The following is a 14437-nucleotide window of genomic DNA, read 5'->3' on the forward strand; positions in this document are numbered from 1 at the left end:
GTGATCTACTGTTTTGGTCACCTATCTTGGTTACTCAATCACCCCTTCAAAAATACACCATTGTATTAGAGTGATCAGAGAACGAAAGTGCCAAACAGAAGCAACAAATAGAACACAATGATTTCTACACCGAATATGATTTTTGGGCTTCTGTTTACATTTATTCAATGAATTTCATGAGGATAATTAGAAATTCAATTAAGATCTAACATTCAAAAGTTTTTACCTATGATGTCTAGGTGTATTTAGCATTTTTTCCAATAAAAAATCGTTCTTTCTTATGTAAAAATTAAATCAATTGACCGGGTTTGCTTTTTTTTTTTAATTAAAAAACGATTTTTTGTTCCATATGAACCGGATAAGACAATGGCTAGAACCAGCCGTTCCGGTCGGTGATTCACTTCTGTCCGACCAGGCGAAGGCCACATGGTCTATGGAGAGCTGGCGGTCGACCAACTTATATACACGAGGCTTCTGTGTATGTTCTGGTATGTTGCATCTTGAGGCGCTGTTGGTGATGGTTGGAGCTTGAAGCATCGACACGATCTCGTTAGTTTGGACGTTGAAAGAATGGGCATCTCCGATGAGACATAAGAAGGAAATTGGATTTGATTTTTAGCCGAAAACAGCTAAGAAAGTAGGAAGAAGGAAAAGAGAGCTCTGGAAATGGGTTCTCTTCTTTCTCTCTCTTTCTTCTTTTTCCTTGTGCAGCTCTCTTCAGTCGTCAATGGGAGAAATGTCTCTGGATCTTTGCTCACACCGATCAATCACGATCTATACCGCTCAAGGTAAATATTTTGTTCCCTGTTCTTATGTTGGCTGGATCTTAATTTCCAACTATTCAATTGCGATAGAGGCACCCCGTTCGTTTTCGGCGAATCAATGATTAAGCGATTTCATGGATTCTATGTTTGAGTTCGGGTGCATTTGTCAAACTGTGACGTTTGCATTTAAATTCGAAATTTTATTTTCTGATGACTAAAAAACTGGAATCAATCACATACTGGCAGTAATTATTTCTAAGTATTTATTGTTTCTTATTTGTGGATTTGGGGAATTTGCAGCGATTCTCTGCTGGAACAAGTCATAGCTTTGGTGGGTCGCCACCCAGATCGGTTGAGCGTGAGTTTTCTCACTTGTTTTATCATTACAGAATTCTTAGATATTCTAGCTTCGTTCTCACGAGAACGCCGATGAAACAATACAGACGGAGAAGATCAGAGCTCAAAACAAAGGCTACTCGGCGGAAATTTTGGTAGTCACGTACAGTCACGTGCAGAAAGAGATCGAAGAGAGTTCAAAGTTTCGAATCCTTCTTGTAAGTCAGCTAATCTGCATCTTCTAGTTTTCATAATAAAGGTTGTGGAAAAAAAATGAAAATAATAAGAAAATTAATTAATTGACTGGCACAATGACTTTTATTTCTTCAAGGTTAGCTGCTCATAGGATAATTATGTCAAGAATCCTGCTCAGTGAAGTAGAAGGAATTGTGGTTTATTTTAATTTACAGAAACATAATTGCATAGTTAATAACTGATAGAATTGCTGGATCCTTGCTGGTTTTCTTGACAGAAAATTCCTTGTCTTCCAGACTTTTGGACAGCATGGAAGGGAACTTATTACTTCTGAAGTTGCATTTCGGCTTTTGACCATTATAAGTGGAGAGCAACGTCTCCACAATATCAGTCCAAATTCATTAAATGCTATGTTAGACAATTTTGTGATAAAAGTAAGTGGGTATTGTTTTTTCAGTACTTTTTTTTTTTTTAAAGTAGATAGTTATAGAACTTAAATTTTGTGAACCCATAGTGTGGTCGATGGCCATTGTTTGAGCAATGTCCTTTCATGTGGTCCGCTTTGTATGCTTGCATGCCTGCTCAATCCCTTACCCTCCTTCCCGTTTTAATCTTTTATTGAAACTGGTACTCATTTGAATAAGAATGGTGAAGGAGAGATTACATCTCAAAGCAAACTGCTTCAACAGGCCACTTCTTCCTTAAGTCTTACTGGAACAAGATGTCCTATAATTTAAATGTTTTGGTAGAAATGGATATAATCTCAGTTATTTATCACCTTGTTCATTGTGAAAGCATTATTAATTTGACTTTAAAACTTTTTTTTTTCATGAGTTAAGCTAATAAAACCAATCATCCAATGACCTTGAAGTGTATATCTTATAACTTGGCTTTTTAGTGAATATAGTAAACCCATGAACTGTGTTCCTACTATGTTGGATGGCTCATGAACCCTAGTTTAATATTTTGTGGTGTCTGTTAACATGCACGATATAACCTTCCTTTATCTGGGCTCAGAACCAGCTGCTAGCTAGCAACTGGCGAACGTATATGAGTTGCTTTAATGCTTACTCATCTAATGCATGCAATTCTTGCATCAAGTTTACCTCACTGAAATAATTGTTTAGTCAGAGAAAAGTACAACCTTTTTCTTTGGTCCTGTGGCTAAAGTCACTAGAACTTTCTGGTAGTCAAGAGCTTTGGTTTGCACCTTTTAAACTAGTACATATAGTAATGATTGTCTCCCTCTTGAAAATAGATGCTGAAGAGTGCTGTAATCTCATTGAATACTACTAGTGCATCAACAATTGAAAAATCATCTGTCATTAAATTTTAAACATATTTGGGAGTGAATTTTATTTATTTATTTATTTATTTTTTAAGTTTTTTTTCCTTTTCTCTTGTTGATTGGTTACAGTTCTTTTACTTCAACTTCTATGTTCAGCTCTGGGGTTGTCAAGAGCTTCTATCAGCATCCTTTAAATGATTATACACAGTAAAAATTGTCTCACTTCTTGAAAATAGAAACTGAAGAGGGACTGTAATCTTTGTTGGATGCTACTAATGCATCAACAATTGAAAAACCATCTGACATTAAAATTTAAAACATATTTGTGTGTGAAAGGCCTTTTTTTTTGTTTGATTTTTTTTTTAATATCTCCCCCCTTCTCTTTTTGTTTGGTTACGGTTCATTTGATTCAACTTCTATGTTCAGATAACCTTTCTAGAGTGCATACTATTCTTGTTTGTTCTAGCAATTGAGATCACTCCAAAGAATTCGGTAGCTTTGAAAATATGAATTTGGGAAGTCCATACTGAGACTTAAGAAATCTTGAACTTTTAGTAATTAAAGATGTCTCTTGCCTCAATCCATTTCTAAGCGTCTCATTGCACATGTAAAACATCAGCTTATCTATGTATCTGGTGTGTTAACTAATGTGTCTCCAGACTAACATTAGTTTCAATTTGATAGGTGGTGCCAATGGAAAACTTGAATGGTCGCAAATTGGTTGAAGCAGGAGATCTTTGTGAGAGGAGGAATGGTCGTACAGTATTTATCCTGATTGATCAGAATGTTATCTTATAATTTTAGGTGTATATGTTATAGTACTGAAGTTTGCATTATTTGGCAGGAAGGGGAGTTGATCTCAATCGAAACTGGAGCGTTGACTGGGGGAAAAAGGAGAAGGTCTGGTCAGCTATTTTTGTCATATGAATTATATTATATGTTCTTCTTGGAGCTTCAGTTGTAGTCTTTCTTCTACAAGATTTAACCGTTTTTACTTAGATGGCATATTACATTCTGAAAAGAAAAATTGGGAGTAAAACTTTGGGCACACTTTTTTCTTATCATTTTTATTTTGTTTTACTTATTTGTGGTATATCTCTCTTCCTCTCTGGTTTGTGTTTTTATAACTTTGGGCTCTGGTAAAAAGTAAGAGAGGTATGAAATTTGCTGCATTTCTGTTTCTTCTGTTCCTATTTTCTTACTAATCTCTTTTGTAGGATTTTGACCCATACGAGGAAAATCCTGGAACTGCTCCATTTAGTGAGCCTGAGACTCAAATAATGCGCAAACTCTCGAAATCTTTCAGCCCACATGTATGGGTGAATGTACATTCGGGAATGGAGGTAAATTTTGTTGTTAAAACAATTAGTTTCATGCTGTTCTTGAGGTTGGAGGTGAGGAAAAGAATGTATACAAGCAAACCTCAAGGTCCATTCAACCCTTTCTTTGCCAGGCTTTATTCATGCCGTATGACCACCGAAATACAACACCAAATGGATTGGCAACAGATGTAATGAGATCGATGCTGGGAGAACTCAACCATCATCACTGTCATGACAGATGTCTAGTTGGTTCCGGGGGTGGTTCTGTAGGGTTTGTTCCGTCACAGAATGATTTTAATCCATGGGATTGAGAAACACAAACTAATGAATAGATAAAATTAATACAAAAGAAAATTTGAGTCTAAGAGTCTGAATCGTGGATAACCTCTGTTTCAGTTATTTGGCGCATGGGACTTCAACGGACTACATGTATGATGTTGTGAATATTCCATTGGCTTTCACATTTGAGGTCAGTGACTATGAGAACTGCTAATAATTTCTCTTTTCATTAACCCACTTCTTCTTTTTCATTTTCTGGGTACATCGAGATTATCTTATGTATGTTGACAGATTTATGGAGACTTGAAGGCATCATCCAAAGATTGCTTTCAAATGTTCAATCCCATTGATGTTGACACTTATAATGTAAGTAACCTTATGGTAGGTTGGCAAAGCTTATCTTATTTTTTTTTAATGGAAATTGATATTATTTATGGTCATTTATCTTCCAGAGAGTACTAAACGACTGGAGTGGAGCATTCTTCATGATCTTTGAGATTGGTCCGAACTGGCTAGAAAAAATACATTCTCAAGTTCATTTCAACCAGAGCAGGTTGGTATCTATGAACAATTATACAGACAGCAAATTTAAGGGAAGAAGGAAAGGCAGCAGTAATGAAATGCTTGACTTTGGAATGCAAGATCTGAGGACTTATTTCAGGCTCTTTTTGTTGTCCTCGTCGTTGTTGTTATTCATGTTCTGTTCAAGGATTTCAAAGAGCAAATATATGACAGTCAAGTAAAGCCATGGATGCGAAATATTGTCCCATCCATGTTTTTAGCTTTTTGTCTGCTGCTACAAAGGGAAAACAGGAGCCAGAGAAAATATTCAATTCTTTCAGGCAGAGACAACAATCATGTACATTCTGTTTGTAATCTGACAGAAGGCCAATGATTCAGTACCAAACAGTTTTGACTCATCTCACAGGAAGAACAATTCCGTTTCAAAACATTAAATTTGCAAACGATAAGCCATGGACAATTCCATCATGTCGACGTGCTCTAGGCTTTCTCACGATTGTTTTTACTGAAGGTATCCACTTCAAGGCCATAGTAAGAGTTTGTAAAGATGTGTCAGAAGCTCAAACGAGGTACATAGTGAATAATGAAGTCTTCATCTACATAACAGGTATGTGATACTCAGTAGTTAAACCAGGGCATAGTCTAAACAGGCGGAATGCTATTGAGAGGTCCAATATTTGTATGTTTTTTTTCCTGAAGCTGATCAGTGTTTATTCGGGTTTTAAAAATATAAATTTGGCTCTTTAAAAAATACATAAGATGTTGAATTTCTGAACAAGAGAAAAATTTCATTGACTTGATATAATTTCAGTACATGAATATCTATTTATGATAGAGGAAAACAGTAGAGTCCAATTACAATTAAACTACTTTTGTCCCAATTACACCCAAAGTCTAACACTTAAAGATAAATCCTAACATAATTAAATAACTGAACATAAATTGAAGAGTAATATAACTAAAACACCTTTAAACTGAGACTCTTCTATGAAACCACCTTTTATGAGACTCTTGTAAGATTCCACCATATTAATTCTAGCTCTGTGAGACTTCTTATAGTGAGAGTCATGTAAAATTTTTTCATATATTCTCTTCAACAAGACATGAAGTTTTAATTGGCAACCCAGTTTTGTTTTAGGTTTACAAATTAAAAACCCATAATCCTAGTGTAAAACAACAAATTTCTAACTCAGTTTCGGATAAATCCATTTTAAAGTGTCCATTCATGCAATTATTTGAATTCTAAAAAGAAAAAAATAATCGGGGACAAATGTTCTAATAATGTTCTTTCTTTCTTTATTCTTTATTCATTTATTCAAAGAACAAGCTTGGCTAGAGGGCTCAGTTGTTCCATGAGGCCAATTACTAGCATCTTGCATGGTTGTCACTTTTCAATGAGAAATGAAAAAAAGGGTTCCATGAGTACTGCATCTAGACAAGAACACTGCTTGAGAATCTGTAAGTTCAGTGATCTAGAAATGAAAGCCATCAACAACAATGTACCTGATGTGGCTTCATACAATTTTGTGCCATTGATTTCCTTCTCCATATAGAATATATATATACATTCATACAATGAAAATGACAAGATTGTTTTTTTTTCTTGAGACATTTCAAGAAAGAGATGAAGAAATACATGTGTAGTCATTAGCACCCTCATGTCTTTATAAAGAGAAGTGGGTTTTTTGGGATCATATTCTACAAGATAAATCTCCCCCCTGATTAGAAAAATCCTCCAAAGCATATAAAGTCACTGACACCATATTTATCAATCTATATGTTGAAGCAAGTGAGCTCCTATACACATTGGAGTTCCAAAATTTGTGACTTAAGAACAAGAGGGCATTGTTAAACATAACCTGTACAAAGTACCATGCAGGCCTGTTAGTAGAAAACATGTTTTATTGAACAAGAGTGTCAACCTTGGGTTTCATATTACTTGCTAGAACAAGGTTATGACAGAATGTCCAGTTTCACAAGGCAGAGTTTGTTTGACATGACTTTCTAATACTAGTGGCACACAAAACGGCCCGAAAGAGCTAGATTTACCATTCTAACAATGAATCTTTCATCAACTTCATGGCAAGAAAATGTAGAATGCACAAAGCTTACTCCCTCGTGATTTAAAATGTCTTAGATGCAACACATCTTAAGTTTATTTACTGGTTTTAAAGCATGTCCACAACATGGAATAATATTTCCTTTTTGGGTTCTATGTTTTCCAAAAGCTGTCATAACTGGAACCAGTGGCTCAATTTGCTTTACCCTTTCTTGAAACAATCATCTTGAGCCTCTGGTGCAAAAGCTATGTTCTTTCTTGAAAAAAAAGAAAATTAAAAGAGGTATGGTAGATAGTAACAATACTAACCTTAAACATGTAAAATTGCTGAATCAAGTCTTTATCTTGGAAAACATTTCTTCATTTTACTGTGGTATAAGAAAAAATCTGCTTCATGTAATGAAGAATGCAGCATTGCTCTAGCTTTTCTGTCTGGACTGCAACCAGACAAAAATCATTTCTTTGCAGATGGCAGGAACATGATACAACTCCACAATCACTACTTACTACAAGCACGGAAACATAAAAAGTTCATCTGGATACAGACAGAAGCCTAAGAGTTAAAAGACACAGATAATATCTTGTTCAAAAGACAGTTCATTTAATGTAACATTTCAAGTAGTTCCAGTTCAACAAAGTATGGCTTTAAGACATGGTTGAATGAGCATCCTCATTCTCTTATTAGAGAAAATCTGCCCAGGTTGGAGGAGATTTTTCTGTATTAAAACAAATAGAACTAAATAAACAGGCAATTTTATCATCTATGCTAGGAATTTTCAGCTGGACAATACACACTCTTTTATATCCAATAACCAAACTCGAGAGAAAAATTACCTTCTCATACTTCTCTGCACGAATTAGAGCCTTCATAAGGGTGGTATATGTAACAACATCAGGTTTCACATTCTACAGAGGCAAGAAATAAATAAGAATTGTTTTTACAAGGATCCTCAATCTTTTTTAGCACACAATGCGAAAGGTCCCGTCCGTCCTCACCAAATGCATTTATCAGCAAGTTGAGAACCGAAGTACTAGGTTTTATACTGTCAGCTATCATGGTCTAGAAAGCATTTACAGTTTGCTCTGATAATCCCTGCCAATAAATGGACTCATATGCACAAAACCTACTGAAAACATAAGAATTGGCCTGTATATGACTTGCTTCCATTTCTTTTAGTATAATCCTAGCACTCTCCCAACTCCTGCAATAGCATATGCATCAATGAAAAGACTGTAAGTATGTTTGTCAGGTGAAATTCCACAATTTTCCATCTCTGTCACAACAGATTCTGCATCTTTAAACAGCCTAGATTTCACATTAAGACCCTTATATGGATTGAAATAATAGACCCTTAAAAATTGAGCTCTGCTGAAAATGAACTGATCAGGTGTTGCTAAAACTAACACTAAAATCACTTAATATGAATTAAACGCCATCAAATAAAAACTAGAAGCCTTTCCACCAAGGTATATTTTAAAAAGTGAATTACCACCAATGGTCTGGTCTACCAAGGAACGGCTATAGGAGTTCCTCCATTTGTGACAATCATTCTGAGATATGATTCAAGAAAGTAAAAGAGCAAACAGGACTGGCACTCTTTCCTGCAACTTGTTTTTCTTCTTTGTAACACACAGAAAACACAGTAAACCACTAACTCACATTCTCTCTACAACTATTTAGCTGCATGCTTGGTCAAATCCAGGCGGCTAATGTAAGATTTTGTGAGGGAACCATAGTAGAGGTAGTTCCCTATTTTGAGTCCACTGGTGACCGAAGACAAGGAATGGTCCTTGTAGAGGGCAAAAGGCTTGCCGTCCATGTCGATGCCGATAATGCCGCTGTCCGTGAACTCCGGGAGGGTCACATATCTTGACAAAGTGATCAATAGTTTCCTCACAATTGGGTACTTCATCGCTATATACACGGACAATGTTCTTCCCTGTGGACACAAGTAGAAAATATTTGTCAGAGAGGCAGAGAAGCTATATAAAGAGATACATAAACATTAATGCTCTTCACTCTTGGGTCATATTTACCGAGAACAGTGCAATCCAGTAGTGGCCCTCCCCATCATAATGAATATTATCAGGCAACCCTGGTAAGTTGTCTACAAAATCCTCTACTGTTCCATTCTTCTCCCCTTGGATGTGATACTTCCTGCATCTCCTCCTGAAATAACCGTTCGTATAATGAGAACATCAGGTCTCCTGAATCGCATCTCAGCATGAGCTAATTGTTCTACTAGTTTTTTTATTGGAAAAGGGCACTTACAGGGAGGTCTCGCAGAAGAGTACAAAGTCCTGAGTAGGAGACACTTGGACCCCATTTGCAAAGTAGAGATCACGAACCAGCACGCGAGTTTGGTTGGTGGAAGGATCGAAGCTCATCAAACGGCCATGGGGCCGGCCGCCGAAGGTATCCAGAATGTATTCATCCAGGCTGTACTTGTAGGACGCATCAGTGAAGTATATGACGCCATTTTTAGCAATGTCGACCTCGTCGGTGAGGCGGAAAGGAAGTCCGTTGGCTTCATTTGTTAACAACTCCACATTTCTTTCTTGTGTTACCCTCAACAGTCCCTTGGGGGAAGAAGATAAACCTTAGTTTCAGATTTGCTCTAGTACTAAAGCTGATAATTGTGAAATACGTTTAATTTCTTTAATGTGATACCAAAGTAATCCCAGTCAAATCCGCGATTGTTCCGTGTATTACCCTCAGGAAAAAAAGTCTTATTTTCTTGTGAAAAATGAGTTTTGTAGACAGGGTTTTTTTTGTATTTGTGAAAATAATTTCCCAAAACTACATTAGAAGATGAACTAAACCACACATTTATAATTGAGTAAATGTATGGGATCTTATCTTGATCACTGACCCCTCAAGATGCCACTTGTTAGAGAGGCAAGGCGAATCTTATCTTGTAACAACTGAAACTATAAACTTGGGTCTCCCGTGTTGGTTTGTTGACGAAGGGTGGTTGCCGACGGTGGAAGCGATGACAAAGGCTAGTAGGCGTGAGGGATGCGTTGTCGACGGGAAGTCTGTAGGATGATGGAAGGAAGAACGACAAAATCATTTTTGGGAGTGATGTGGAGGTCGGGGAGTGGTGCTATGAAGGAGTGTTTTTGTTTACTTCTCAATATTGTCAAAGAGCTAAGTAGGATGGAATCGAGAGTGAATCGTCCGGGTGGTTCAACTTGGGAGGGTGGGTTATGGGTGGAGAGGTAGTGGATAACAATTATTTTTTTTAGAAGATGGTAAATGTAGAAGATCGATATGCTTTGATACCATGTTAGATGTTGAACCAATACTATGTTAGATGTTGAACCAAACCACACCTTTACAATTTATACAGGGTTACTAGACAGAGGCCACTAGAGTCTCTCAAATTTTATTTAATTGTAATCATTCAAATCCAAAATATTTCCTCTGGAATTTTGTGGACATTTTCCCTAAATATGCATAAGCTTTCGTTTTGGATCTTAATTATAATTAGGGAACGTTAATACTAGTTTCTCTACACTGATTTTTAAATGCGGAAAACTCAAAAAACAATCAATAAAGAAAGCTTTCCGAGTGGAGCTAACAATCAGATATACCTTGTAAGGCTCCGCTACCACCAGCTGCCCCTCCCCTCCTATGGTAACACCGAGCGGCCTCCCGCCCACGTAAACCCAATTTTCCACCTTCGCCGGTGATTCGCCTATGGAGACCCTCTTCACCCAGCCGTCCGTGCACCCCGTGTACACCACCCCGGCCTCCGCATCGTATGCCAAGTCCTCCGGCCCCGGCAACAGGCCCTCCCCCACTCTCTCCGATCCCAAAAGCAGCCGGTCGTTACGTGCCGGCACAGCCACTGTCTCGCTCTGGAAACCGTCGGGGATCGGAACTGGGTCGAACCCCTCCGCACTGAAGAGTATAATCGCTAGTGCAACCGGCCCAACGATTAGCATCAGGAGAGCCCCGACCGCTCTCAAGGGAAGGCCTGCAGACGATGAGGTTCTGCCTGCCATTCTCTTGTCAGATTTTTTTCTTCTTAAACCAACTCTTTGGTGGAGATGAACCGATTATATAGGGGTCGTCTTCCAAGGCTGAAATAGCAATTCGTTTTCTACTATCTAGGAGATAAGAGGCAGATGGCACGAGTTTGACTCTGTTCCGGAAAAGCAACAATCTCAGCTTTCGTATTCAATATGCTCCTGGAAGATTTTTCATGGAGCTGGCGAATTGAGAGGTGTACAGTTACCCCGACAGACTCATATTTGTCTGTTAGTCTGAGAGGTGTGCAGTTACCACGACAGACTCATATTTGTCTGTTAGTCTGAGAGGAGACAGATTTCATCCCGTCTTCTTTCACAACACGTTAGCGATGGCGAGATTATCTACGTTTTGGGATCACTTCCCAATCTTTTCTTAGATTCAAGATAAAGTGTACTCTTTTCCAACACGTCTGTATCGGCTCTCTCTCTCTTGCTTCAGTTTTAAACTCTCTTCGTCGGTATCATATCCTCGGTACATTCGGTATCATATCCTCGGTACATTGACGTCTCCTAACCCTGTCGATCAAAGACCCTCGATGCAATCCTCTCTCGTATGCAGTTTACAATATTTGGATTCGACAAGATAAAATGATCCTCAATACCCTCATTGACTCTCTATTTCTTACAATTATCTCATTCATTGCTTGAGCTACCACCTCTTGAGAAACATGAACTATTCTTGCCAATACATACGCCAAACCATCTTGTTGACGCATCAAACAAGTCAATAATCTTCTAAAAAATTCATCCAAATGTACTATGAACATCATTAATTTTATTCAATATATTAAATCCCATGCAAATAAGTTTGCCATACTAGGAGAACCAATGGATGAGGAAGATCTTACCGAGAAGGTCTTGGATGGACTGAGAGATGACTACGAAGCGTTTGTTCATGTTATTCAAGCTCGAAACACATCCATCACCTTTGATGAGTTTCATGAGAAACTTCTGTCGTTTGAAGCATCCATTCAAGCAAACATAAAGACTGATGCACATCTTCCACTCACCAAATCCAACAAATCGAACAAATACCACTTGGCGCCTACCAAAGTCCAATAACAACTGGCGACCACCCTTTCAATATCCTACTGGTTATGTGGGTTTGCGTCGGTCGCTTAACAACCCTGGCAAACTACCAATGGCTACCAACTTAGGTACTCCAACTTACAACAGTCGTCCTCGACCTCATCCATATATGGGATTTTGTCAAATTTTTGGCATCCAAGGGCACTCGGCTAAGCAATATCCATCATTTAAGCTCGTACCTATTCAACCAACCAACAAAGGATTTCCACCTCCTCATATTTCGGCAACACCATGACAACCACTAGCTTATTATGCTGCTAATGTCACCTCCAACAATCTAGCTTGGTACTTCATAGTGGAGCTTATGACCATGTCACAATAGACTTGAGCAACTTATCTTTTCATGCGCCTTTGATGATGTTAGGATTGGTGATGACATTGGTCTCTCCATCACCCACACCGGTTCTATTTATCTTCCAATGTCCTTTGCGTGCCAACCATGCAAAAAAAACATAATTTCTATCTCTCAATTTTGCACTACTAATAATGCTTCCATTGAATTTTTACCATCTTTTTTTCCTGTAAAAGATCTTCGCATGGGGACAACTTGCTTGATGAGTAACACTAGAGATGGAATGTATGAGTGACCGACTAGTAAATCTGTCTTCTCCAAATTCTTGTCTTATCTCATGTCAAAACCACATCATCTAATTGGCATCATCGATTAGATCATCCCTCTCTTCCCATTTTGAAACACATTTTTTCTGGTTATCATTTAAAATTTTCTTCTCCTATGCCAAAAGAGTTTTTATGTAATGCATGTCTTTGCAATAAAAGTCATGAGATGTCTTTCTCTACTTCATCTCTTATCTCTACGCAACCTTTTGAATATTTTTTTTCAAATGTATGAACTTCACCTGTTTTGTCACAATATGGTTTCAAATACTATGTCATTTTTGTTGATCACTTTACCAAGTAGATGTGGTTTTATCCCCTCAAACGAAAATTTGAAGTTCAAGAAATTTTTTACCATTACAAAGCCATTGTGGAAAATTATTTCAAAAGAAAAATTATCACACTCTATTCAGATAATAGGGGAGCGTATATGGGCCTCGAAGATTACATTTCTCTAAATAGCATCTCTCACCTAACTACTCCACCCCATACACCTAAACCCAATGGCTACTCAGAAAGACGACATCGTCATATTGTTGAAACTGGTCTGACCTTACTTTCTCATGCCTCTCTTCCAATTACATTTTGGTCTCATGCCTTTGCCAATGCTATCTATTTAATAAACAAGATGCCAATTGTTAAGTTGGGGAACCTAATTAATGTCTTACGCTGAGTCGGTACGTGGATTGACCTTCACGGTAAGGTCGTCGTGGGGGTTGGAAAGGGGGCGGGGAGCCCCCCTTGCGGGGGTGTGGGGGTGGAGCCCCCGAAAGGTCCATGATATATTGATTGTTGGGTAGTTTGGGGATTTCACTCTTGTATTGCGGATGCCATAATTTTTCCTTTGTATTTGGGGGGCATCGCTATTAGGGTTTTATCATCGTCGAGGAGAATCTTGAGTTGTAGCTCAAGGAGAGGTTAGAGAAAACACTTGTAAGTGTGAGATTTCTCTTGTAAACTGTTTCATCTTCATAGTGGATTATTGTAGCGACAGAAGACATGATATAGTCTCACCTTGAGTCGAACCTGTATAAATCTTGTTGTATTTTTTGTGCTTTCATTTCCTTTCTTTTGCGAATATTATTATTTTCGTTAGTTTGGAATTAGGGCATCTAATTCCGAACACCAACCACTACCCTCAATCGATCATCTATCTTTGAATTAATTTTCCATAAAATGCCAAATTATTCTAAACTAAATTTTTTTGGTTGTTTATGTTATCCTTGGCTTCATCCATATACATCTTACAAACTTGATCAAAGGTCTAAACCATAAGTATTTTTTGGATACTCATTATCTCAAAGTGCCTACTTGTGCTTTGAACCATCCACTTCAAAAATATTTATTTATTGTCATGTCAAGTTTGTACAGTTAGTTTTCCCATACACCTCCCTTAATAATCACCTACCTTATCCCCCTTGTACCACCATAGATACTTGGATTCCCCCTGTGCTTACTATTTAATTAACTTCATTACCACAACTGATTTCTAACACTCCTCCTCAAGGGTGCCTTCAAGAATGCCTCTTTCTAATGATAATTCACAAACCTTTGAGATACCATCACATCAAACAAAAATGGAGCAACAACCACGTCCCATCCAACTACCACCATATCCTACCTATTCATCTATCGAAACACAATCTACCATCCAACAAGCCACCCAACATCGCATGACCACTCAGGCCAAAAACAATACCTGTAAACCAATTCAAAATTTCAACCTTCACACCAACCTAACATCCCAACCTGACCTTGAACCTACTTTCATGACTCAAGCCTTCAAAGATCATAACTGGCATCGAACTATGTTTGAAAAATATGATGCTCTTGCTCGTAATGGGACGTGGGAGCTAGTTCCTCCTGATGGTATCACTAATCTTGTTGGTTGTAAATGGTTTTTTTTATTCAAAATACACTATGATAGGTC

The 14437-nt window shown here is 37.8% G+C and overlaps 2 protein-coding genes across 3 annotated transcripts; one reads left to right on the top strand and one right to left on the bottom strand.

Moving 5' to 3' along the window:
* Positions 1-555: 555 nt before the first annotated feature.
* Positions 556-5102, top strand: LOC137944485 (metallocarboxypeptidase A-like protein ARB_03789). Its single transcript, XM_068790169.1, has 11 exons — positions 556-788; positions 1065-1122; positions 1208-1318; positions 1592-1729; positions 3268-3337; positions 3428-3483; positions 3801-3926; positions 4037-4176; positions 4302-4374; positions 4476-4550; positions 4637-5102. Exons 1-11 carry the CDS (start codon positions 667-669, stop codon positions 4925-4927), a joined length of 1260 nt encoding a protein of 419 aa, XP_068646270.1. The 5' UTR covers positions 556-666; the 3' UTR covers positions 4928-5102.
* Positions 5103-7719: 2617 nt separating this feature from the next.
* LOC137944596 (protein STRICTOSIDINE SYNTHASE-LIKE 5-like) lies at positions 7720-10903 on the bottom strand. 2 transcript variants are annotated; one of them, XM_068790284.1, is made up of 5 exons: positions 10363-10903; positions 9038-9345; positions 8803-8935; positions 8426-8705; positions 7720-7967 (listed from the first exon to the last, which is right to left on the bottom strand). In XM_068790284.1, the coding sequence occupies exons 1-4, from the start codon at positions 10774-10776 to the stop codon at positions 8439-8441; spliced, it is 1122 nt and encodes a 373-aa protein (XP_068646385.1). In that variant the 5' UTR covers positions 10777-10903; the 3' UTR covers positions 7720-7967; positions 8426-8438. The 2 variants fall into 2 exon arrangements, with proteins under 2 accessions (XP_068646385.1, XP_068646384.1); XM_068790283.1 differs by lacking the exon at positions 7720-7967 and having other exon boundaries at positions 8236-8705.
* Positions 10904-14437: the final 3534 nt, after the last annotated feature.

Source organism: Aristolochia californica, unplaced genomic scaffold, assembly GCF_029961685.1.
Source record: "Aristolochia californica isolate CCGP_79_NKW_82.1479 unplaced genomic scaffold, dmAriCali1.0.hap1 SCAF_11, whole genome shotgun sequence".
NCBI lineage: Eukaryota > Viridiplantae > Streptophyta > Magnoliopsida > Piperales > Aristolochiaceae > Aristolochia > Aristolochia californica.